This window comes from Erythrolamprus reginae, chromosome 3 (genome assembly GCF_031021105.1).
Source record: "Erythrolamprus reginae isolate rEryReg1 chromosome 3, rEryReg1.hap1, whole genome shotgun sequence".
In the NCBI taxonomy this organism is placed as follows: Eukaryota; Metazoa; Chordata; class Lepidosauria; order Squamata; family Dipsadidae; genus Erythrolamprus; species Erythrolamprus reginae.
The window spans coordinates 209,030,146-209,053,560 of NC_091952.1; the positions used below are offsets into that span (position 1 = coordinate 209,030,146).

Consider the following 23,415-nt stretch of genomic DNA (forward strand, 5'->3'; position numbering starts at 1 on the left):
CTTCTAAACAAAGAAAACTTAAAAGAACCTGATACTAGATAGTACTACTCATCTTTCCCAATGAGGTATCTGTCACATACACACAAACTCACCTTTTATTCTTGATCAAGTCTTTTAGGAGACAAGACTATTTTACCACCAATCTGGCATTTAACAGAAGAGAAGCACCAGAAAGAAACAGACTAAAGACACAGCAAATATGGTAACAATAAAAAAAAATTCCAGCAGCAAGAAGCAGCAGCAAAAATGCCCTTTTAGCCCTGTCCACTGAGCCAGGCCATACAAACAGGAAGCAGAAAACCTGAGCAGTGATGGGGAAAAAGGCTGAAAATAATAGAGATCGTGCTAACAGGAAAAAAAAGGCTTGGCAAAACTGCTTGTGAACCATTCTATGAGATATTGCATTATTTCTAGGCATACTATGAAGATAACACAAATAGATTGCAGACTGCTTGCATTTTTGCATTTCAAGCTTTTAAAAACAAATAATGAAAGTTGTCTATATGTAGTCTTTTTACAAGAATATGTCAAATGTTCAGTTTAGTCTCATTTGCTTAGCCTTAACCTGTCTGTTCTGGTATAAGCTCAACTTTTCCCAGTCAGATAACTCAGCACAATGAGGTATCCCAGATCATTTTATTACAGGCATTCTCACAATAACTCACAGTTATGATGTGAGTCTTCTGCAGTATAATCTTTCCCATTGTGCAGGTAAAAAGAGGTTGAATTGACCCACGCTCTAGGTGTAGCATCTACATGCTGTCTGGCTTAGTGAGTGAAGACAAAGACCCTCTGGAATGTTCTCTCCAATTACCCCTCATCCCGAGTCAAAGCCAATAGGAATACACAAATGTGGTCACATGTAAAACTACATTACCCAGAGTGCAATTTCACTACATTTCCCCTAATGCAATATCTTAAAGAGACATGCCTAAATACAGTCCAACTATCTCTGTCTCTGGGGACAGCACAATGTCAAATAACAATGAAAAAAAACAAATATTAAAATATGTCAAGGTTTGATTGATTAGAACATGTTCAAACATTATGATGCCAAAAAGTCAAGTGTTTCCATTTTTTGGTCCACACCCTGTACCTATAATTAGATCATCTTAATGACTTACTTGTGTTGCACATTGTATCTTTAGGGCAAAGGCTTTTCTTTGCTATACAACAAACATCAGTGATGGTCTGGAGCATGTGCATGCGTGTGCCAAAATGCTGGAACCCAAAAGAGAGCAGCTGGCTGGTGCAAATGCGGGTGGCAGCCAGCTGGTATTCCAAGTTCCCTCGTGGGCATGCATGCTAGCCAGTCGGTCCAGAGTGTATGTGCACCAACCAGCTGCTTTCTCCTGGTTTCCAACCTGCACATATATGCCAGCTACCATATGCATGCATGTGCCAGAACCTGAGAACAGTGCAGGACCATCTGGCCATATGCACGTGAAGGAATATGGAAGAGCAGCTGGTCCCCATGTGCATGCCTACAGAAAAGGCTATGCATACCATAGGTTCACCATCATGGGCATAAATGCTGCTTTTCCAAATGTCTAGAAGACATTTGAACAGTGTGGAAATTGATACTAGGGTAACCCTTAGGAGGAAGAAGAAACCACATAATCTTATCCTTTCCTTCATTGAAGACTTTAATCTGATCCCAGTTCTCCTTTTGACTAGAAGAAACTTTGACCTTTATAGAAATCTTGATACAAGCCTATTTATAGAAGTGAATAATAATTTAAAAATAATTTGCTTCCAAGAGCACACAGTAGCATGGCATTGATTTCCCTTTGCAAGAAAAATTATTTAATTGTGTATTTTAAAATGCTTTTTCAGTGTTACATAAAAGGGTTGTCTGCCAAGGGACTGTCAAGTATAATTACCAAGCTGCCTATTCGGTGTTGTTTATTTGCAAATCCCATCTGAGATGAATTAAATGAATCTGCTATTCTTGAAAACTTGAGTGTCTGTCAGATGGAAGATAGAAGAGAAATGAGAATACGGCACTTTATTTTTATTTAGGAATTGCCATATGCTGCCACCACTATCTAAAAAAATCTTCAGCAACAAAAATCTCAAACTTTGTATATTCCATTTGTAATACAGTGGTACCTCGGTTCTCGAATGCCTTGGTTGTCGTACATTTCGGATATCGAACAAAATTTTCAGCAAAAATTTCCTTTGGCATCCGAACAAAAATTCGGATACCGAACAGCCACAGAAAATTTTGTTAGTTATCCGAAATGTTACTGGCGGGGGCGGCTGCAATACCGGCAGCTTCGGGGGGGCTCCTTTCCTCAGTGCACCAACTTTCTCCTTCCCGGCGGCGGCTTCCCTTCAAGAGCAACAGCGTCCCTTCAAGAGCAACAGCGTCAGGAACATCACGTGATGAAGGCAAGCTGCTGGAGTGGCGGCAACTGCTGAGATGGCTCCGGCAGCTTCCCTTCATCACGTGACGTTCCCGGCGCTGTTGCTCTCGAAGGGAAGCCACTGCCGGGAAGAGAAAGTTGGTGCAGCTGCCCACAGGTAGAAGACGAAGCACTGAGGAAAGGAGCCCTCCGAAGCTGCCGGTATTGCAGCCGCCCCCACCCTTCCTGCAGCTTGGAGTGCTTAGACTATAGCGCTCCTCAGATTTTTTATCCCATAGGAAATAAAGAAAATAGATTTAATTGGTTCCCAGCGAGTCAACAGGGGCTGGGAACCAATTAAATCAATTTCCATTATTTCCTATGGGATAAATTAATTCAGTACTCAACCAAATCGGTTCTCGACCACACTTCTGGAACGAATTGTGGTCGAGAACCGAGGTACCACTGTATCCCCCCCTTTGACAACTTGAAAGTTGGTACTAAGTTGGAGCTGAGAAAAGAGTCAATTTCCACATTCCTATGGTACATAACCTATTGACTCACCTGTTTAAAAAATAATTTCACCAAACCATGAAGATTTGGAGAGTTCATTCACTAATAAAGCAGCAGATACAATTGATCTGAAATAGTTTCAGTATAATATTATTTCACAACTAACCCCCAGTAGTCAGCAATAGGTCCTCAATGTGAATATTTCTGTATGAACTAATTTTATCTGCCTGGCTTCGAAAGCTGTTGCTATACAAATGTAATTTGTTGGCCTTTCTGAACAATCCCTATCCAAGCGTAATCAAAATATGTGAGATGTAATTGTAAAATTGCAATACAGTATAGCTTTTTGAATAGCTACCTGGCTACAAATGTATTGTATTAGTTTTGGCTATTTCTCTTGGTGTTCCATAATACTAAATGGATAATTTAAATAGATTATGTAAAATAATAAATGGGTAAAATGTTTTTAAAATATAAGAAATAAATAGGTACACATTTTGGAAGGTGATATAATTGTTTTGTGACTTTGGTGTTGTTCCCTTTGCACTTCTGATTTGAATTCATGTGCTGGCCTATAAGTTCCTGTAACTTGGCAGCTTTAGTGCTAATAGGACTTTCCATGTGGGGGAGAAGCAGGTTATTACCAGTGGCTGAATGATGGGAATTCCTTTATCCTTCTTTGTGTTAGCCAATCTGGTAGAAGCCTGCTACTAACTGATGGTTCATCTGTGCTGCTAGCCATTCATGTACTGCTGTTAGCCAGTAGGTCTGGATCAAGTCCATGTCAAGTGATACAATAGCGCTTAGATTTATATACCGCTTTATAGGTGCTTTTACAGCCCTCTCTAAGCAATTTACTGAGTCAGCATATTGCCCCCCAACAATCTGGGTCCTCATTTTACCCACCTCGGAAGGAGGGAAAGCTGAGTCAACCTTGAACCGGTGAGATTTGAACTGATGAATTGCAGCTAGCAGTCAACTGAAGTAGCTTGCAGTACTGCATTCTAACTACTACATCACCTCGACTCGACTCTTCAAGTTTCTGACTCACTGTTGTACTTCTGCTATCCTTTCCCCCAAAAAATAAGACATTCCCTGATAATAAGCCCAAAAGGGCTTTTGAGTGCATGGTAATAAGGCCAAGTGCTTATTTCAAGGTTCAAAATAAGACAGGGTCTTATTTTCAGGGAAACATGGTACACTGGTTCCTGTTCTGGAAGATTTCTAGGATCTGCTCCAGATCCTGCAGCCATATCAGAAGACACTGTTATGTGTCTTCTCTTTCTTGCAAATATTCTTCCAATACTGCTCAGTTTTTGCTGTTGGTGGTTGCACTGTTACTAGGTTATAGCACTAAAATTAGGAGTACACCTTAGATCAGTGGTTCTCAACCTGGGGGTCGGGACCCCTTTGGGGATCAAATGACCATTTCACAGGGGTCGCCTAAGACCTTGGGAGAAGACAAACTTCCCATGGTGTTAGGAACTAAAGCTTCTATTCTGGCACCTTGGAACATATTTTTGCAATCTGACCAATCATTCATTTACAGTGGGAGTGTCCGTCTGACCTTCCTGACCAATCAGCTTAAAGCTCTGTTGAGAGAATTGGTACTAGACTTATAGTTGGGGTTCACCACAACATGGGGAACTGTATTAAGGGGTCGCGGCATTAGAAAAATTGAGAACCAGATGGTCGGAAAATTTGAACGTCCAAAAAACAACCTGCTAATGAAATACTGTACTGTATTTCCTTTCAGAATAATAAAAGCCTCAAGATAGAGTGCTCATATATTGCTGATCTTTGATTGTTCCCAATGTTTTCTAATAACTTATAGCACACATTTTTTTATCTACAATATCACAGTATAACTCCTCACCAGAGAGGATTTATTTGAGCAGAAAGTTTGACTCAGTCTGAGTAAACCTTTATTTTTGTGATTGGAAGTCTACCAAGAGGATAAAAATGAGCTTTCCATCTTGGAAGAAATAGAATCTGTACACAGTAATGATAGCTAAGAAAATGAAACTGAAATAGCAATGTGTAGGTCTATTTGTCATATTGTAAACTTTTTGTCCGGAAAAGTTAAAGGTCAGACTATATGAATTAATTTTATTTTCCGACGGATGGATTATTTTAGTTCTTGTTGGTATATAGAATTAACAAATAATAATGAAGACATTTTTAAAGTAAGTTTACTTAGTGAATATTATTGCCTGATAAAAATATACTTTAATCTGTTTTAATGATACCAAATAAAATAATATTACAGCTAGTCCAATTTAACCATTATAATTTTGGTTACTAAGTTACAGGATTGTAAAAACACAGCACTATGTTACTGTGCTGCTTAGTGACAGCAGTTTCTGCATTTCCAGTTGCTGTTATTAAGCAAATTCGGCAATGCCATTAAGCACAGTGTCATATAATCACCATTCCCTACCTCCTTCTGATTCCTCAAATATTTTGTTGGAAGCTGGCAATATAGATCAGAAAAGGTGATCTGAATTTTTTTTGCTGCTGCAGGATGTTACAACATCATAATTTTAAGCTGGTCAGATTGTAATCACATGAACATTGATATGCTGCCACGTTGTTCAGGACTTGCATTAAGACTTGCATTAAGAACCACTTGTGGTTCACCACTTATAATAAAATGTTCACTGAACACATACTTAGTCATTAAGTAAGAACTGCCTGTACAACTGGCGCATATGGCCCGCATCTATTCTTAATGTAGTATAGATTAGATCAGTAAAATATGATTAAAAAATTGATATTTTGTATTGTTCTGTTTTTATTTTTTTATACCGTAGCTTCAAAATTTTATACTTGTATGTATACAAAATAATTACAGTGTCTGAAAAATGTGTAGACTTTGGAAGATGCTGTGCATTGTTTTAGCTACCACATTCATGCAGCAATCTGGTGTACATTCAATTTTGGATGTTTTTAGCCCAGAAGAAAGCTTTCTACCATGTGATTTATATTTTACTCAAAGTATTTTACTTTATTGTATATGGCTTGAAAAGTAAAAGATTGATAATTAAACTATTTCAATACAGTGATACCTTGTCTTATGAACTTAATTGGTTCCAGGACGAGGTTCGTAAGGTGAAAAGTTCATAAGACGAAACAATGTTACCCATAGGAATCAATGGAAAAGCGATTAATGCATGCAAGCCCAAAATTCACACCCCTTTTGCCAGCCGAAGCACCTGTTTTTGCACTGCTGGAATTCTCCTGAGGCTCCACTTCATGGGAAACCCCACCTCCGGACTTCCGTATTTTTGCGATGCTGCAGGGAATCCCAGCAGGGAAATTCCAGCATCGCAAAAACGGGTGCTTCGCTAGCAACGGAAGTCTGGAGGTGGGGTTTCCCAGTGAGGGAAGCCTCAGCGAAATCGCAGCATTGCAAATGCCTCGCTGGGAAACCCCACCTCCAGACTTCCGTATTATTTCTATTTGTAATTAAATATAAATAAGGTAATAGTGAATTTCAATTTAGAATGGGAAGCTGATAGGTGTGATTCTGGTCCTAAAGATTTAAGTCACTGGCTGAAAAGTACAGAAAATTCCTCTGTGAATCTGATGAAATTTCAAGTACAAAAGAAAGGTTTAGCTCCAGAAAACTGCAACCAAAATAACTTTACAGATTAATTCATTTCTGGAGACAATCTTTGAATAGCCACAACAGTTTGAGTGACACACTTTATTTTATAATATAAAACATTTCCTCAACAAATTTTCTGGTGGTGCTATCATTTTCACACTTACTTAATAGTAACCGATTTCATAGTATTTTGATTTATTTTTTTGATGTTTATAACCACCTGTCTTATAAATGTAACTCTGGGTGTACAATAATCAACCAGTTAAAACTATTAAAACAATAATAAAACAAAACCTGCCACAAGCTTCCCCCCCACAGCACATATGCAGCAGAAACCCAATGACCAGCTAGCTGGTGGGAGGCATGCACACAGGGGTGGGCTACTGCCCGGACAGGAGGGAACGCCATGGGGTAGTGAAAATGGAGCTCCACCCCAGAGCACCCAATTTGCATTGAAAGATGTTGAAAGAAAATGCATAAGCCACGCCCACAGTGTGGTAGTGAAAATTTTGGTAGCCCTTCACTGCATGCACGTATGCGTGGTACAACTGAACTAGGGTGATGGCTCATGTGGCCACAGAAAGGGTGCTGCTTGCCACTTGTGGCACACATGCCATAGGTTCACCATCACAATTCTAGGCATTTACATATGCAAAAATTATTTTGTACTGAAATACAATAAGGTACCCTCCTTGCCTTTCGTAAGCTCCTTAAAACCCACCTCTGTCGTCAGGCATGGGGGAATTGAGATATTCCTTTCCCCCCAGGCCTATACAAGTTATGCATGGTATATTTGTGTGTATGTTTGGTTTTTAATATTAGAATAGAATAGAATTTTATTGGCCAAGTGTGATTGGACACACAAGGAATTTGTCTTGGTGCAATAGATTTGTCATATGCTGTTTTATTATTGTTGTTAGCCGCCCTGAGTCTACGGAGAGGAGCGGCATACAAATCAAATCAAATCAAATCAAATAAATAAATAAATAAATAAATAAATAAATAAATAAATAAATAAATAAATAAATAAATTAAATAAATATTTTAAATAAATAATTTAAATAAATAATTTAAATAAATAATTTAAATGAATTTTCTTGGGTTTTTTCCTTGAAAACATTTCGCTTCCTATCCAAGAACCTTCTTCAGTTCTGGATGAGCTTCTTGGATGAGAAGCGAAATGTTTTCAAAGAAAAAAACTAAGAAAGTCTAGTTATCTTTGGAAAAGCATATTCTGGACAACCATGACCTGGATGGTTGAGAATAGATATTTAACAAGTACTAAACGGTATTTAATGTATAACTGTTAGAATGTCTCAAATTTGAGCATCTTTCTCCTTTGCTTTCTTCATTTTTTAAATTAAATATCTTTTTCCCCCTTCTTCTAGACAATTATCTCTTGGTGCCATTAGCACATGGATTTCAAGACTGCATGTGAAGAGGTAGTGCAATTTTTTTAAACTTAATCATATACCTAGGTACTTATTTTATCTTGCTTATGCTCATGATAAACATTGTGTGGATTATGTGAATTATTAAATGGAGATTTGCATATTTAAAAAGAAAAGAAAACTTTATCAGCTTCATAGCCAGGGCAGAGACAGGCAACTCCTCAAGCTTCCATTCTTTGAATGTTTTTGTGCTTATAAAATCAAGCTTCATGCAAATGCAAAGATGATTGTAATAGGGCTACACTTCACTTAATATCATATCTACAATTATAACCATGTATATATAAGAAAACAATGAACCATAAAAAACCTCTTTATGTGTTCATGGACAAGTTTATGCATGCATTCTTTTTATCCCCTTTAATTCCATGCTGACCATTGGACTATGAATGTGGTATGCAAAGCCTTTATTTTTCATTTTTCTTTACTTAGCTTTTTCTACATTTCTTTCCTAATCTTCCACTTCCATTGTTTTCCATATTCTAACCTCATTAAGAAGTAATTATAAATAAGGTTATACAGTGTTCCCTCGATTTTCGCGGGGGTTGTGTTCCAAGACCGCCCGCGAAAGTTGAATTTCCGTGAAATAGCGGTGCAGAAGTAAAAACACAATTTTTGGCTATGGACAGGCAAAAACTACCCCCACACACTCTTTTTCAAGGCCGCGCAAGGAGCCGGGCTTGAATTTGGGGGCGGGGAGCGACGAAAGTGCGGAGGCTGGCAAAGATCGTTTTGAATGTCGGCTGCCCCCGCCCCCCAGCACCTCCGGCCCCCTTGCCGCTACCGCCCACCCGCCTGATCCACCCCTCTCACCGGCTTTCTTGGGACACGGGTCCTCCTGCAGCAGCGCTGGCGGCTACGGCTTCTCATCCTCCTCATTCGGCCGGCAGCTGCTCTGAGCGCTTTGAGAATGCCTGCCTCGCCCCTCTCACAGTCCCTTAGGTGAGAGCACTTTTGTTCCAGCTGTCAGCGAGGGGGCTGCAGGAGAGGTGGGGCGGGCGTTCTCACAGAGAGGGAGAGAGAGAGGGAGAAAGAGAGAGAGAGCAAGAGCGGGGAGAGTGGAAGGTAGAGAGAGAGAGAGAAATGATAGAAAAAGGGAGAAAAAAAGAGAAATGAGAAAATGATTGAAGCAGAGAATGACAGGTAAGAAAGAGAAAGAGAGAGAAGTGACTCTTGGTGATGACGTATGACGTCATCGGGTGGGAAAAACCGTGGTATATAAAAAAACCCGCAGAGTATTTTTTAATTAATATTTTTTGAAAAACCGTGGTATAGCCGTTTCGCGAAGTTTGAACCCACGAAAATCGAGGGATCACTGTATATATATTTTAAAATGTTAAGTAGGACTAATGAATTTATTAGCAAACAAAACAATATGAGCTTTAATTTATATGAGGCTCATCTGTCAGTTCCCTCTATGGGGAATTGAACTCATAGATCATTGTGTTTTTTATGTGATTGTGCACAGTGCATTGGTTTTAGATGGTCTTCAGGCTCTGGAGTTCAGGAGTGTTGGTGGGTGGAATATATAGAGGCCACCTTCAAAATACTTGATATAGGATTCTCTTTCTTCTTAAACTCTCAGACAGGAGATAAAAGGTATTATATTAGGTCATGCTCTCATGTATGAGGTACGTGTATAGAAAAATCCCTTTTGATCTCCAATAAAGGACATAAAACCATATATATGACATGATGTAATGTAACTTCCATATCTCTCTAGTTTGAGAGTGTAAGTAAAAGGAAATAGACTTAGAATAATGGATTCATTTTAATAAGAATGGAATCAGCTGGTAATTGCAAACAGTTTTGAATTATCAAGCTACTATAAAAAGTGAAAAGAAGCCCAAGATATGTTCTTCTAAACCAGAGGTCTTCAAACTTGGCAACTTTAAGACTGGTGGATTAATTATTATAGATCTGAAATAAATTAGAATTCACTTCATTCTAAATACTAAAATCTATCTTATTTATATAAATCACTTCTTTTTAAGGTCAGAACAGGAATAATAGTTTAATGATGTATTGCATAGCCTAGCCGAGTCTACGGAAAGGGGCGGCATACAAATCTAATAAAATAATAATAAATAATAATAAATAATAGCCGCAACTATTGCACTGTAAAATAATACTAGGGGGTTCATATCACTGAACTCTGTGTGTGTTTGCTGGAATGTGTTTTATTTTTGCTTTTCTCTTTCTTGATTTTCTTATTTATTCTGAATAGGTTTTGCCTGTGTGCATCCCACTGCTCACTCTTATTTTAATTTCAGTGTGATGCTCAATTAGACCTATAGTTAGATGTTATTTAATTCTTGCCCCTAGCTTTTTTCATCAAGCTGCTTGGGAGATTTTATAAGGTAATTAGCCAGGAGATGAATATAGAGTCAAATAACACAATATAACTATATACATTTATTTTCAAGAAATGTTATACCAAGAAACCATCGAATGAATTAGGAATTGTTCTAACATACATTTCAACATACATTTCTGCCATCCAGCAACCTTATTTGATGGAGATTAACAGAATTAAAATGTCACTCTGTGTTTGTTTTCCATCATTCCTGGGTTTTTTTTCCTGTCTTCTGAAAACTATATTTGTTTTCTAAGCTGCTATCATGAAGTTCAAATGCAAAGAAGCAAAAATTTTAGAGAGAGGTGTGTGTGAAGAATCAGGGTCAATTATACTATTCTAAAATCGAGAACATGACATTGATTCCAGATCTCCACACAGTATTCAGACATGGGTTTGCTGGAATGGATGAAAATTAATATTTACTCTTAATATTTAACATTTATTGACTGACACAATGACTGTAGATTTTATATCCAAGGGTATTCAACTATTCGTCCTTGTATTTAAAACAAGTAGAACTGAAGGCTGATCTGGTTGAGGAAGGGTATTCAAGTCTATAATGTACTGAAAAGACTTGCAAACTTGATCCTTGTTTCAAGAAACAGTTAGCATCCAATGGGATTTCCATAATTGGATGTGTACGCACCTGACAAATCAACAAAGAGATTGTAAGATGTTGGATATCTCTGTTTTGGATAATAAAATTTGGAGAGTAACTGAAGTAGAATAACTATCCACATGTCAATACCATTTCAGAAATTCAAAAGAGGAAATGGAGGAAGAAGTCAGTCATCATTGTATCCCCCAAGTATATAAACTGTCCATCCAGAAAATCCTACATGCCCTTAAATTCCAATAAAAGGAAGGTGAACATCAGCAAAATAATCAGTCAATTTATTATCATTATTGTTATTATTTTTAGAAAAAGAAGTTAAAGTTTTGAAGTAGAAAGTCTGCAACATGTTATACATTATACAACATTTATAATAGCTAGAGTGACTTTGGTCTTTCCAGAGTAACTATAGATTAATTTTAATTAATTACTAAATTCACGAATCTAGGCTACAATCTAAAAAGCACTTATATTGAATTTGTTTTTTGTACATTGAAGAATAATTTACTGGATTATAATGATAAAACAGAGTGATAATTAATGTAACTTTTTATAGTGTCTCTGTGATCCCAGCCAGTTAATATTTTGGCTTTTGAGTAATCCTAATAATTTTAGTTAGATAAATCAAATGCTGTAACTTTAACAAAAAATTATCAGGTTGCAAGTTGTATTTTATACAATTTATTTTATATGCCTATATAGGATACTGAAACATAAGCCCTTTCTATTGCAAAAAGGTTTTTTAGTTTATGATCACATTTTGGATGAGCCAGGTTGACGAGGCTTTTAATATGTTTTGTTAGGATTAATTTAAATTTTAGTTTAATTTTTTTCAATTTCTAATGTACCTTTTATGTATCACTTATGTGTTTTTTATGTATCACTTATGTTGTAAGCCGCCCTGAGTCTCAGAAAAAGGGTGGCCTAGAAATCGAACTAATAAATTTTAGAAGTTTTAGTCCTTTATCCATGTACAAAGCCCAGATACTTTCAGTATTTAAATGTTACTTAATGTTTGAGTTTCTAAACTTCTGTTAATAATTTTTGCCTTGCATTTTTCAAATATTTTTAGTTACTTCTGATAGTTGGGAAAAATTTAATGGATCATTTGAGATATATCTTATTTTATTGGTTTTACTGACTATTCCAGTTAAAAACTAAGGGAAACTAGTATTGATAATAGTGATAAATAGTCCATAAACAATTTGACAACTAATAAAACTTTCTTTCTTCTGCCTTTTAAAGTCAAAGACAGGGATTTGTTTGCTACAGGATGGTAATCAGGAGCCTTTCAAAGTGCGGCTGCACTTAGCCAAAGATATTTTGACAATTCAAGAACAAGATGTCATCTGCGTGTCTGGTGAACCATTTTATTCTGGAGTAAGTAACATGCTTCATAGTAGCTTCCAGATTAAAGCTGTTATATATATTTTGAACTTTCAGAGTTGTTTTTGCACATAGAAATATAAAAAAAGATGAAGTGATATACAGTGATACTCTACTTACGAACTTAATTGGCTCCGTAACCAGGTTCTTAAGTAGAAAAGTTTGTAAGAAGAAGCAATTTTTCCCATAGGAATTAATGTAAAAGCAAATAATGCGTACAATTGGGGAAACCACAGTGAGGGTGGATTCCCTGTTTCCTCCCAGGAGATTACTAGAGAGGCCCCCCAGAGGCTTCTCCCTGCCTTTCTCATTACTGTTTCAGAAGCTCAGGTTTGAAAGTAGAAAATGGTTCTTGAGAAGAGGCAAAAAAATCTTGAACACTGGGTTCTTATCTAGAAAAGTTCGTAAGTAGAGGTGTTCTTAGGTAAAGGTACCACTGTATGCTAAATTTAGAATAAAGATTGTCTTTTTTTAAAAAATAGCATTCAGGGAGATAAACTAGGAAGACTTCCTGTTTCTTTCTTCTGGAATAAGATCTTTTGATCTTTGTTTTCAAGCTTGCCTCTGGCTTTCATTTTTGATTCTGTTTAACCACTTGTTCCATGACTTCTTAATTTTACATTATTCCCCCATAATCTGATGAGTGTAGATAGATAGTATAAAAATGTATTAATGGAATAATGTCATTCAAAATAAGCAATCATTTCAAGCAATTTTGTAAGAATGCAATGGAGTAATAGGATAATGGGGTCTGGATGGGTGTCAACAGAGTCAAACTCAACCCGGATAAGACAGAGTGGCTGTGGGTTCTGCCGCCCAAGGACAATTCCATCTGTCCATCCATAACCCTGGGGGGAGGGGAATTATTGACCCCCTCAGAGAGGGTGCACAACTTGGGCGTCCTCCTCGATCCACAGCTCACATTAGAGAACCATCTTTCAGCTGTGGCGAGGGGGACATTTGCCCAGGTTCGCCTGGTGCACCAGTTGCGTCCCTATCTGGATCGGGACTCACAGTCACTCATGCCTTCATCACCTCGATATTCGACTACTGTAATGCTCTCTACATGGAGCTACCTTTGAAAAGTGTTCGGAAATTTCAGATCGTGCAGAATGCAGCTGCACGAGCAATTCTGGGCTTCCCAAGGAATGCCCATGTTACACCAACACTCTGCAGTCTGCATTGGTTGCCAATCAATTTCCGGTCACAATTCAAAGTGTTGGTTTTGACCTATAAAGCCCTTCATGGCATCGGACCAGAATATCTCTGGGACCGCCTTCTGCCGCACGAATCCCAGCGACCGATTAGGTCCCACAGAGTTGGTCTTCTCCGGGTCCCGTCGACTAAACAATGTCGTTTGGTGGATCCCAGGGGAAGAGCCTTCTCTCTGGCGGCCCCGACCCTCTGGAACCAGCTCCCCCCTGAGATTAGAACTGCCCCCACCCTCCTTGCCTTTTGTAAACTCCTTAAAACCCACCTCTGTCATCAGGCATGGGGGAACTGAGATAACTTCCCCAGGCCTGTACTGTTTATGTTTGGTATTTTGTGTACATGTTTTTTAAATTATGGGTTTTTAGTTTTAATTATTAGATTTGTATTATATATTGTTTTCTATTACAGTACTGTTGTGAGCCGCCCCGAGTCTATGAAGAGGGGCGGCATACAAATTTAATAAATAAATAAATAAAAATAATAAAAATTAATAAAAAATTTACTTTAAGATCAAGAAGTCAGAGAAAAAAAACATTTTCCTAAGATTATACGAAACAGCACTGGATGATTCATTGATTAAGTCAGTAAAGATAAATGAGAAGAATTTTGGAAGATAATTCATGGTTTTTCCTTCAATGTAATATGCCAATAAAAGCCTGTTATCAAACTATATCTGAGTTTACATATAAAAAGTTTCACAATCTTATCTAATAAGCTGGAACATCTACTAGATATATTCAGTTGAAGATTATGTACAGGTTAATATTATGTGTAATTCATTACCTAATTTATATCCTTTGTACTGTATTTACAATTCAAATAGCTCAGGATTTTTTCCACTCTGAAAAAGCTATTTTGCATGTGTGAGGGAAATAATTTCAAACTTCACCAAAATACTTCTTCCAATGGTTTTCCACTTTTGTTTTGTTGTTGTTCTTTGTTTTTCTTTCTTTTTTCTTTTTTTAAAATGAAGATAAATCTTCTTGTTTTCCATTATTTCTTCTTTAACTTTTTTCCTGTAGAATTATAATCTAAATGATGTGTAGAAGACCCTGGCTGTTGTGGCCGACATATACAGTGGGGGAGGAAAGTATTTAGTTAGACACCAATTGTGCAAGTTCTCTTACTTGAAAAGATGAGAGAGGCCTGTAATTGACATCATAGTTAGACATCAACCATGAGAGACAACATGAGAAAATGCATCCAGAAAATCAAATTGTCTGATTTTTAACGAATTATGGTGGAAAATAAGTATTTTGTCAATAACAAAAGTTCATCTCAATACTTTATTATATATCCCTTGTTGGCAATGACAGAGGTCAAATATTTTCCTCACAAGGTTGGCACACACTGTTATGTATGGTATGTTGGCCCATTCCTCCATGCAGATCTCCTCAAGAACAGTGATGTTTTGGGGCTGTCGCTGGGCAACACAGACTTTCAACTGCCTCCAAAAGTTTTTTATAAGGTTGAGATCTGGAGACTGGTTAGGCCACTCCAGGACCTTAAAATGCTTCTTACGAAGCCACACCTTCGTTGCCCTGGTGGTGTATTTGGGGTCATTGTCATGCTGAAATATCCAGCCATGTTTCATCTTCAGTGCCCTTGCTGATGGAAGGTGGTTTGCACTCAAAATCTCACAATACATGGCCCCATTTATTCTTTCATGTACACAGATTAGTCGTCCTGGTCCCTTTGCAGAGAAACCTCCCCAAAATATGATGTTGCCACCCCCATGCTTCACAGTAGGTCTTCTTTGGATGCAACTCAGCATTCTTCCTTCTCCAAACATGACAAGTTGTGTTTCTACCAAACAGTTCTACTTTGGTTTCATCTGACCATATGACATTTTCCCAATACTCTTCTGGATCATCCAAATGCTCTCTGGCAAACTTCAGATGGGCCCGGACATGTACTGGCTTAAGCAGGGGGACACGTCTGGCACTGCAGAATCTTGAGTCCCTGGCGGTGTAGAGTGTTACTGATGGTAGCCTTTGTTATGTTGGTCCCAGCTCTTTCCCATGTGGGTCTGTGATTTTTGCTCACCTTTCTTGTGATCATTTTGACCCCACTGGATGAGATTTTATGTGTAGTGCTAGATCAAGGGAGATTATCAATGGTCTTGTATGTCTTCCATTTTCTAATTATTGCTTCCAGAGTTGATTTCTTCATACCAAGTTGCTTGCCTATTGCAAATTCAGTCTTCCCAGCTTGGTGCAGGGCTACAATTTTGTTTCTGGTGTCCTTCGACAGCTCTTTGGTCTTCACCATAGTGGAGTTTGGAGTGTGACGGTTTGAGGTTCTGGACAGGTGTCTTTTATACTGATAACAAATTCAAACAGGTGCCATTACTACAGGCAATGAATGGAGGACAGAGGAACCTCTTAAAGAAGAAGTTATAGGTCTGTGACAGCCAGAAATCTTGCTTGTTTGTAGGTGACCAAATACTTATTTTCCACCATAATTTGGAAATAAATTCATTAAAAATCATACAATGTGATTTTCTGGATGCGTTTTCTCATGTTGTCTCTCATGGTTAAGGTCTACCTATGATGTCATGCCTCTCTCATCTTTTTAAGTGGGAGAACTTGCACAATTGGTGTCTGACTAAATATTTCCCCCCCCCCCCCTGTAATTATTTGAACAATTCAATCAAAACACTCAGTTTGAATGTCTGGGGGAAAAAATCAAATCAAATCATGAAATAGGCTGCTGTGCCAAATCAAAATTTTGAATTTGTCTCACCACTTTATGTTCTTTTTTTTCTCTTTAACATTCTTCTCTTCTCTTTTTCTCCTAAAAAAACATAATGTTCACTTTTATTCTTATTAGTTGACAACTCAACACCGGCAATTTTGCTACAGATTCTCACCAAATTATTCAGTATAGTGAAAGCTAAATTCAGGAAAACAAAACGCTTAGGATGCTTGTATATCTCCCTCATTATGAAAGATTAGTGCATTTGGGTGTCTTAACATAGAAAATTGTAGACTGGTCAAATTATATAACATCATAGATAGTATGAAGACAGTGAACTGATCTCTCAAAATACTAGGAGAAGAAATGATTCCAGGAACCTGTTGGGAATATTTAAAAGAGATGTTTTACATTGTTCTTCATACAGAATATAATTAATCTATGGTGATGGGTATTAATTGGATAGCTTTAAAGAGGATTACCTAAATTTACAGAATGCAGGTATGTCATATTGAAGTGTATTATACTTGGACTGCGACAAATTGTCTCCAAATGCCTGCTACAGGGAATAATGTTAAAATGTAAGAACTACTTTCTGTGATTTTGTTCAATTTCCTTTTAAAGCAAACAATATTAATGGCCAGTGCCTCAAGTTAATTATTCCTGTATACACATGGTTGGCTTCTATGAGAAACAAAATGCTGAATTTATGCAGATTCTGACCCAATGCAGAAAGGTTATTCATGGTTTTTAATGCTGATTTAAAAAAAAAAGTTTGCTTACATTGGTCAATGGAAAATGTGAGAAGACCTAATACCTAATTACAGAGATTTAGATTTTGAAAAACGACTGCATACATAGCTTTGTGTTATGCATTTATAAATAAATATAACTTAAGTGCAGTACTTCTCAGTTAATGAAACTGGAATTTCCTTTGCTAAATGATACAGTTATAAAGTATGACATTTATTTATTTTATTTATTTATTGGATTTCTATGCTATCCCTCTTCGAAGACTCAGGGCAGCTTAAAACATATAATAAAAACAATAAAATACAGTGGCAATCCAATTAATTTGCTAAATAACTAAACTCCCTAATATTTATAAGTCAGTTGTACACATTCAGGCCTCAGCCATTCATAACATTCATCGGCCAGCGGGCCTAAGTTCTAATTGCCCCAAGCCTGGCAACATCAATGAGTCTTAAGACTCTTACAGGAGAGAAGGGTGGGAGAAGTACGAATCTCCTGGGGGAGCTGATTCCAGAGAGCTGGGATCTCCACAGAGAAGGTTCTTCTCCTTGGCCCTGTCAAGTGACATGGTTGACAGGACCTGGAGAAGACCAACTCTGTGGGACTTAACCAGTCGCTGAAATTCATACGGCAGAAGGCAGTCCTGCAAGTAATCTGGCCCAATACTATGCAGGGCTTTATAGGTCATTACCAACATTTTGAATTGTGTCTGGAAACCAATTGGCAACCAATGCAGTTCGCAAAGTATTGGCGAAATATGGGCATGTCTGGGCATGACCACTCGCATGGCTGCATTTTGCACAATGTGAAGTTTCCGAACTCTCTTCAAAGGTAGCCCCATGTAGAAGGCATTGCAGTAGTCGAATCTGGAGGTGCTAAGGGCATGAGCAACTGTGAGAAGAGACTCCCTGTCCAAATCGGGCCACTACTGGTGCACCACATTGCTTAGGGATAATAATTCTGGCACTTCCAAAAGCAAGGATCACAGGTCATTTAGTGGGTATCTCCTGGCAATTTCCTACTGGCTTCCAACAAGCAAAGTTGGTAAGAAAATAAAACTCCCAGTTTGTTCGCAAGCTGTGGTGATGGGCAAGCAGACTGGTAGGTAAGTAAGTAGCTGCTGCTGGCTGCAGGAGGGTGTAAGAGTGGCCAAGTGGCGCACTACAAACATAGTGAAGCTTATGGCTGCTGCAGGGTATGGGAGAATCCAGTGTATCACATGTAGATGGAGAAAGGGTTGGTTGATGCAGAGTGAAAATGTTGGCATGGTATAAGTATGGCAGGTCTTGTGGCTACTGCAGAAACATGAAAGTGCACAATAGGCCAGTGAGGCATGATGTAAGGGGATGCTGTAATTAGAGGAGACGTAGCCAAATGATTTGCAATCAACTTTGCTATAGTTTCCCCAATGATTTTGCTTGTGGGAAGCTAGCAGTGAAGGTTTCCAATGGTGATCCATAAAAAGATATGGGAACAAACGTATAAGTGTAAGCCAGCTGCCAAGCACCAAGATCTCCATCATGTGAGGGAAAGATGGCTGGAACTTTGAGGGCCAGTCATAAGTACCACACATTCAGCACTGTCGTAACTTTGAATTGTCACTGAAAAAGTGGTCATTAAACCAAGGACTACCTTTATTTGTGTTTTATCATTCAGATTGCCACTTTAGTATATGTTTTGAAATTTCATATGACAATACATATATGAAATTCAAAACTCAATAATGGTTATTATTTGTTTGTTTGTTTGTTTGTTTGTTGAATTTCTATGCCAACCCTTTCCGAAGACTCGGGGCAGCTTACAACATATAATAAAAACAATAAATTACAGCGGCAAATCCAATTAATTAACTAAATAACTGACCTAAAGGAGGGTGGTGGTAGTGGTTGTTGTGATTGTGGTTGTTTTTAAGGAAATGTTTAAATCTGATTTATTTTCAGGAAAGAACTGTAACAATTAGAAGACAAACTGTAGGAGGATTTGGATTAAGTATAAAGGTATTACGATATTCTTCCTATTGCTATATGTGTATGCGCGCATTTGTGTGCTTGTATCAAGCATGGATTTTATATTTTAGGGAATATGTTTAATAAGATCAATGGGTTGCCATTGTATTGTATTCTTCTCTGTCCATTCAGTGTATCATGAAAGCTTTTATTAGAGGTTTATTTACTTTTACAATACTGTAAACAGTCATTCAAACTGTGATCTTAAGTGATACTTAAAATGTGTGTTAATAAAAGCTGAGTTAAAATAGCTGTCACATTATAACCAATGAATAAATCTACAATTCTGCATTCTTCCAAACCTGCTTGTTAATAAAACAGAAAATATTATTTTATCATTTTTTCTGTAGGTACAGTAGCTATATTAATCCATATTAATCTATATTAATTATTGTATGATGATAAGGTAGAAAAATATGTTGAGAATAGCAGATTGAAAGATAGGGCAATGGGCACTTTCTTATTTCATTATTAAATAAAACAGTATGTAATAAAATAGAGTGCTGCCCAAAATTGCATTTTACTGTCCTTTCATGCAGTGAGAGATAAATATAAATCATGATTGTATTCTCCCCTGAAATAATTGCACAAAACCTGAAATAGAAAATGTATTAATAGTTTGTTCTCTAATGCTTTTGATAATCATCTTTCTTTACTAAAAGTTTCCGTCAAAACTTCAATATTTATAGATGTTTTCAGCAAATTAGGAAATTAACTTTTGTAGTTGCCTTGTTTCTGCTTCTTGAGTTCTTCTAATCATTTTCCACCATTTTATTTTCCAAATCTAAACTTGTGTGAATTGCTGATTTTCTCAAAATGGCCATTAAGGGTCTGAGGCAAAGGTTTTGTCTTACCCTTGTCATTCTTTGGAACAAGCCATGATCTGAAGACTTATTTTTAAGGAATAACCTTTTTTTGTTTAATCCAACAACAAGAAATGGCAAGCAGCTTCTTCTCTGTTGTCTGTATCCCATGTAAAACAATCACACTGGTGACATCAAAAAGAGCTAGCTCCATGCATTGAGGGTTGTTTTCTGCAGCAGAGAGCTTTTGTGTATGAATGAGTGTTTTTATCATTAGAGTTCATGTTCACATGGTAATAATAAGGCTACAACTTTGTTTTAAATATGAAGCTTGTACAGTGGTACCTCGGTTTTCGAATGCTACTCAGTTCGAACAAATCGGTATTCGACCAGGAAATTCAAGAAACTTTTGCCCTGAAATCCGAAAAAATATTTGGAACTCGAACACTCGAGAGAGCTGAAGACAGAAGCCAGCAAGCTACACACAGAGAAAGAGAGAGATGGGGACAGAAGCGGGCGAGCGAGAGAACTGAAGATGGAAGACGGCAAGCTACAGAGAGAGAGAGAGAGAGAGACGGGGACAGAAGCAGGCAAACTAGAGGGAGAGACAACTGAGGAGGGGAATTTATCTTAAATGGTTTCGGTTCTCAACCAAATCAGTTCTCGACCACACTTCCAGAACGAATTGTGGTCGAGAACCGAGGTACCACTGTATCTTCATTTATACCATTACTAATATAATCAAAAGTAGGGAGCAATAACAATAGTACCTAGACTTATATATAGGGGTAGGCTTCTAGCTGGAACGCTAAATTGGGCTCACTGCTGCGGCTTGTGAGTGCTCACAGCGCCAGCACAATTTTGCTTCTGCACCTGTGGAGGTAGCAAAATCGCACACAGATTTGCAGGTGCGCCCGTGTTTCAGTGAGGGGTGTTTTTTTTGCTTCCACACATGTTGGAACACAGGCACGCCTGCAGCTTCATGTGTGATTTTGCTACCTCCACAGGTGACGAAGCAAAATTGCGCTGGCCCTTCTAGCAGTCACGAGCCGCTGCGGCGAGCCCAATTTAGCATTCCGGCTAGCAGCCCACCCCTGCTTATATATAGACTTATATATGTCCTCTCTAAGCGGTTTACAGAGTCAGTATATTGCTCCCAACAATTTGGGTCCTCATTTTACCGACCTCGGAAGGATGGAAGGCTGAGTCAACCTTGATCCCGGTGCGATTCCACCTGCCCAATTGCAGGCAGCTGGCTATCAGCAGAAGTAGCCTGCATCACTGCACTCTAACCACTGTACCATTGCAGCTCTTAGGAACTGTTTTCAGATCTTTTCATGTCATATTGAATGTACAAAAATGACTGAATGGACTTATCTCATTAGCTTCTCCCTTATCTTCTTCCTGGCTTCAGAATTACCTCAGTGATTCCTTCTCTGAAAACCTCCATCAAAATCTACATTTTTACAATTTAAACTCAGTTCATTTATTGCTGTCTTGATTGCTGCTTTGAGCTTCCTCTTAACTCACACTATCATTTTAAGATTCTGTGTTATCAAAATTGGTTCAATCAAACTATACCATAAAATCTGTCTTTCTCAAGTGGTAAATAATATTCATTTTCAGAGCTATCTCTAACACAAAGAAATTCCCATGACTATTGATTGTAGGTTTGATTATGTATTGCATGCCCAAAGAATAGTTTTATTTTTACACATTAAAAAATCTCAAAAAGCCAATAAATATTGAGATAAAACTTAAAAAAATAACTCCAAAGGTTCTGATCCCCGAATAGTGAATGATGGTATAGAAAAGCCAAATGGGACTGTTTAAAAAGTAATTTATACTTTCAAAGCCTTATTCCTTCTTTCCTTCCTGGCAACATGAAGCAATGGACTGTTTCGAAAATAGAAAAAATGTGCCTTCAATTTATTTTGCTTTTTATTTCTATTTTACCCCTCAATGTGAAACAGTCATTTGTTAACTATCCTTGAATTCTTATTTTATGTTGTGCCAGATTTTCTATTCATTTTTTTACTGACCTTTGTGCATGTGAGAATAGAAAATAGAAAATCAAAAGAAACTAGGGAAAACTTTAAATTCCATTCAATCCTTCAATTGTATGCTTTTGATTGTATTTTCTTTGCCAGACAGACAAGAAAAGGCTCACAGCACCATCCCTGTTTAAGAATTAGGCCCCTTGGCTTTTTATCAAATGGATTTGATGCCATAATATCAGAAAACTGTATGAATGTTTATTCCTTTGTTAATATTTTCTTTTATTTGTCTATGGACAATATTATATTCCCAGCATTTTTTTTCCTTTACAAAAGGACTGATTGCATTCATGTGGTCATTAGCAAAAAGAATAATGAAACAGTTATTTTACTCATTTTGAACTTTCAAAAAAGTTAAAGCTGAAGAAATGGAGTAATAGAGTATTTATAAGTTAACAGTGAATTCAATGAAGTATGAACTCTTTATTTTATAGGGAGGAGCAGAGCATAATATTCCTGTGGTTGTTTCCAAAATTTCCAAAGAACAAAGAAGTAAGTTGTTACTCAATTTCTTTAATAAAATTAACTATGTGTTTCTTTCTCCTTTTATTTTTATTGCCTGGTTCATAGTCTGTTCTTGGGAGATTGAATTCCATTATAAATATGAGCACAATATTTTCAGTGTTCACTACTCAGTAGGATTAAAAACAACAACAAATAAAAGTATAAGATAGACCAGTGATGGTGAACCTATGGCAAGTGTGCCGCAGGTGGCACATGAGCCATACCTGTAGGCATGCGAGGTGTTGCCCTATGTCAGCTATAGTGCACACGTGTGCAGTGGCCATCTGATTTTCGACCTTCTTTTTGGTTGTTTTCGTTCTCCCCGGGATTCAGGAAAGCCTCCTGAATCGTGGTGAGAGTGAAAATGACCCAACAGGCCAACTGAAATTTCACTAATGTGACTCACCCTGAACCTCCTTTTCACTGTCAGAGGTCTTTAAGAACTTCTTTGGCTTTGGTTTATCGGAGAAAGAGGCCTTCAGGAAAGGCCTCTGCAGCTGATAACAGAGCTCCAGATCGATCTGGAGCTGTTATAGACTACAGAGGCTTCAGGAAAGTCTTGCCATCTGCAGAAGAAATGGATTTGGGAGACCTGGTTGCAACTATCTGAAGTAAGTAGTAAGCTCTCTACATGGGGCTACCTTTGAAAAGTGTTCGGAAACTTCAGATCGTGCAGAATGCAGCTGCGAGAGCAGTCATGGGCTTACCTAGGTATGCCCGTGTTTCACCAACACTCCGCAGTCTGCATTGGCTGCCGATCAATTTCCGGTCACAATTCAAAGTGTTGGTTATGACCTTTAAAGCCCTTCATGGCACTGGACCAGAATATCTCCGACACTGCCTTCTGCCGCACGTATCCCAGTAACCGATTAGGTCCCACAGAGTGGGCCTTCTCCGGTTCCCGTCAACTAAACAATGTCGGTTGGCAGGCCCCAGGGGAAGAGCCTTCTCTGTGGCGGCCCCGACCCTCTGGAACCAACTCCCCCCGGAGATTAGAACTGCCCCTACTCTCCCTGCCTTTCGTAAACTCCTTAAAACCCACCTTTGTGGTCAGGCATGGGGGAACTGAATCACCTCCCCCGGGCATGTACAATTTATGCATG

At 38.0% G+C, this 23,415-nt stretch overlaps 1 protein-coding gene across 1 annotated transcript in view; it reads left to right on the forward strand.

The window, feature by feature from the left end:
• SNTG1 (syntrophin gamma 1) overlaps positions 1 to 23,415 on the forward strand; it is a 272,233-nt gene that overhangs the window by 145,866 nt on the left and 102,952 nt on the right. The window contains exons 3-6 of the mRNA XM_070749155.1: positions 7,860 to 7,913; positions 12,140 to 12,274; positions 18,883 to 18,939; positions 22,243 to 22,300. Of these exons, the coding sequence (XP_070605256.1) occupies positions 7,887 to 7,913; positions 12,140 to 12,274; positions 18,883 to 18,939; positions 22,243 to 22,300 (277 nt within the window). The 5' untranslated portion in view covers positions 7,860 to 7,886. The remainder of the gene's footprint in view (positions 1 to 7,859; positions 7,914 to 12,139; positions 12,275 to 18,882; positions 18,940 to 22,242; positions 22,301 to 23,415) is intronic.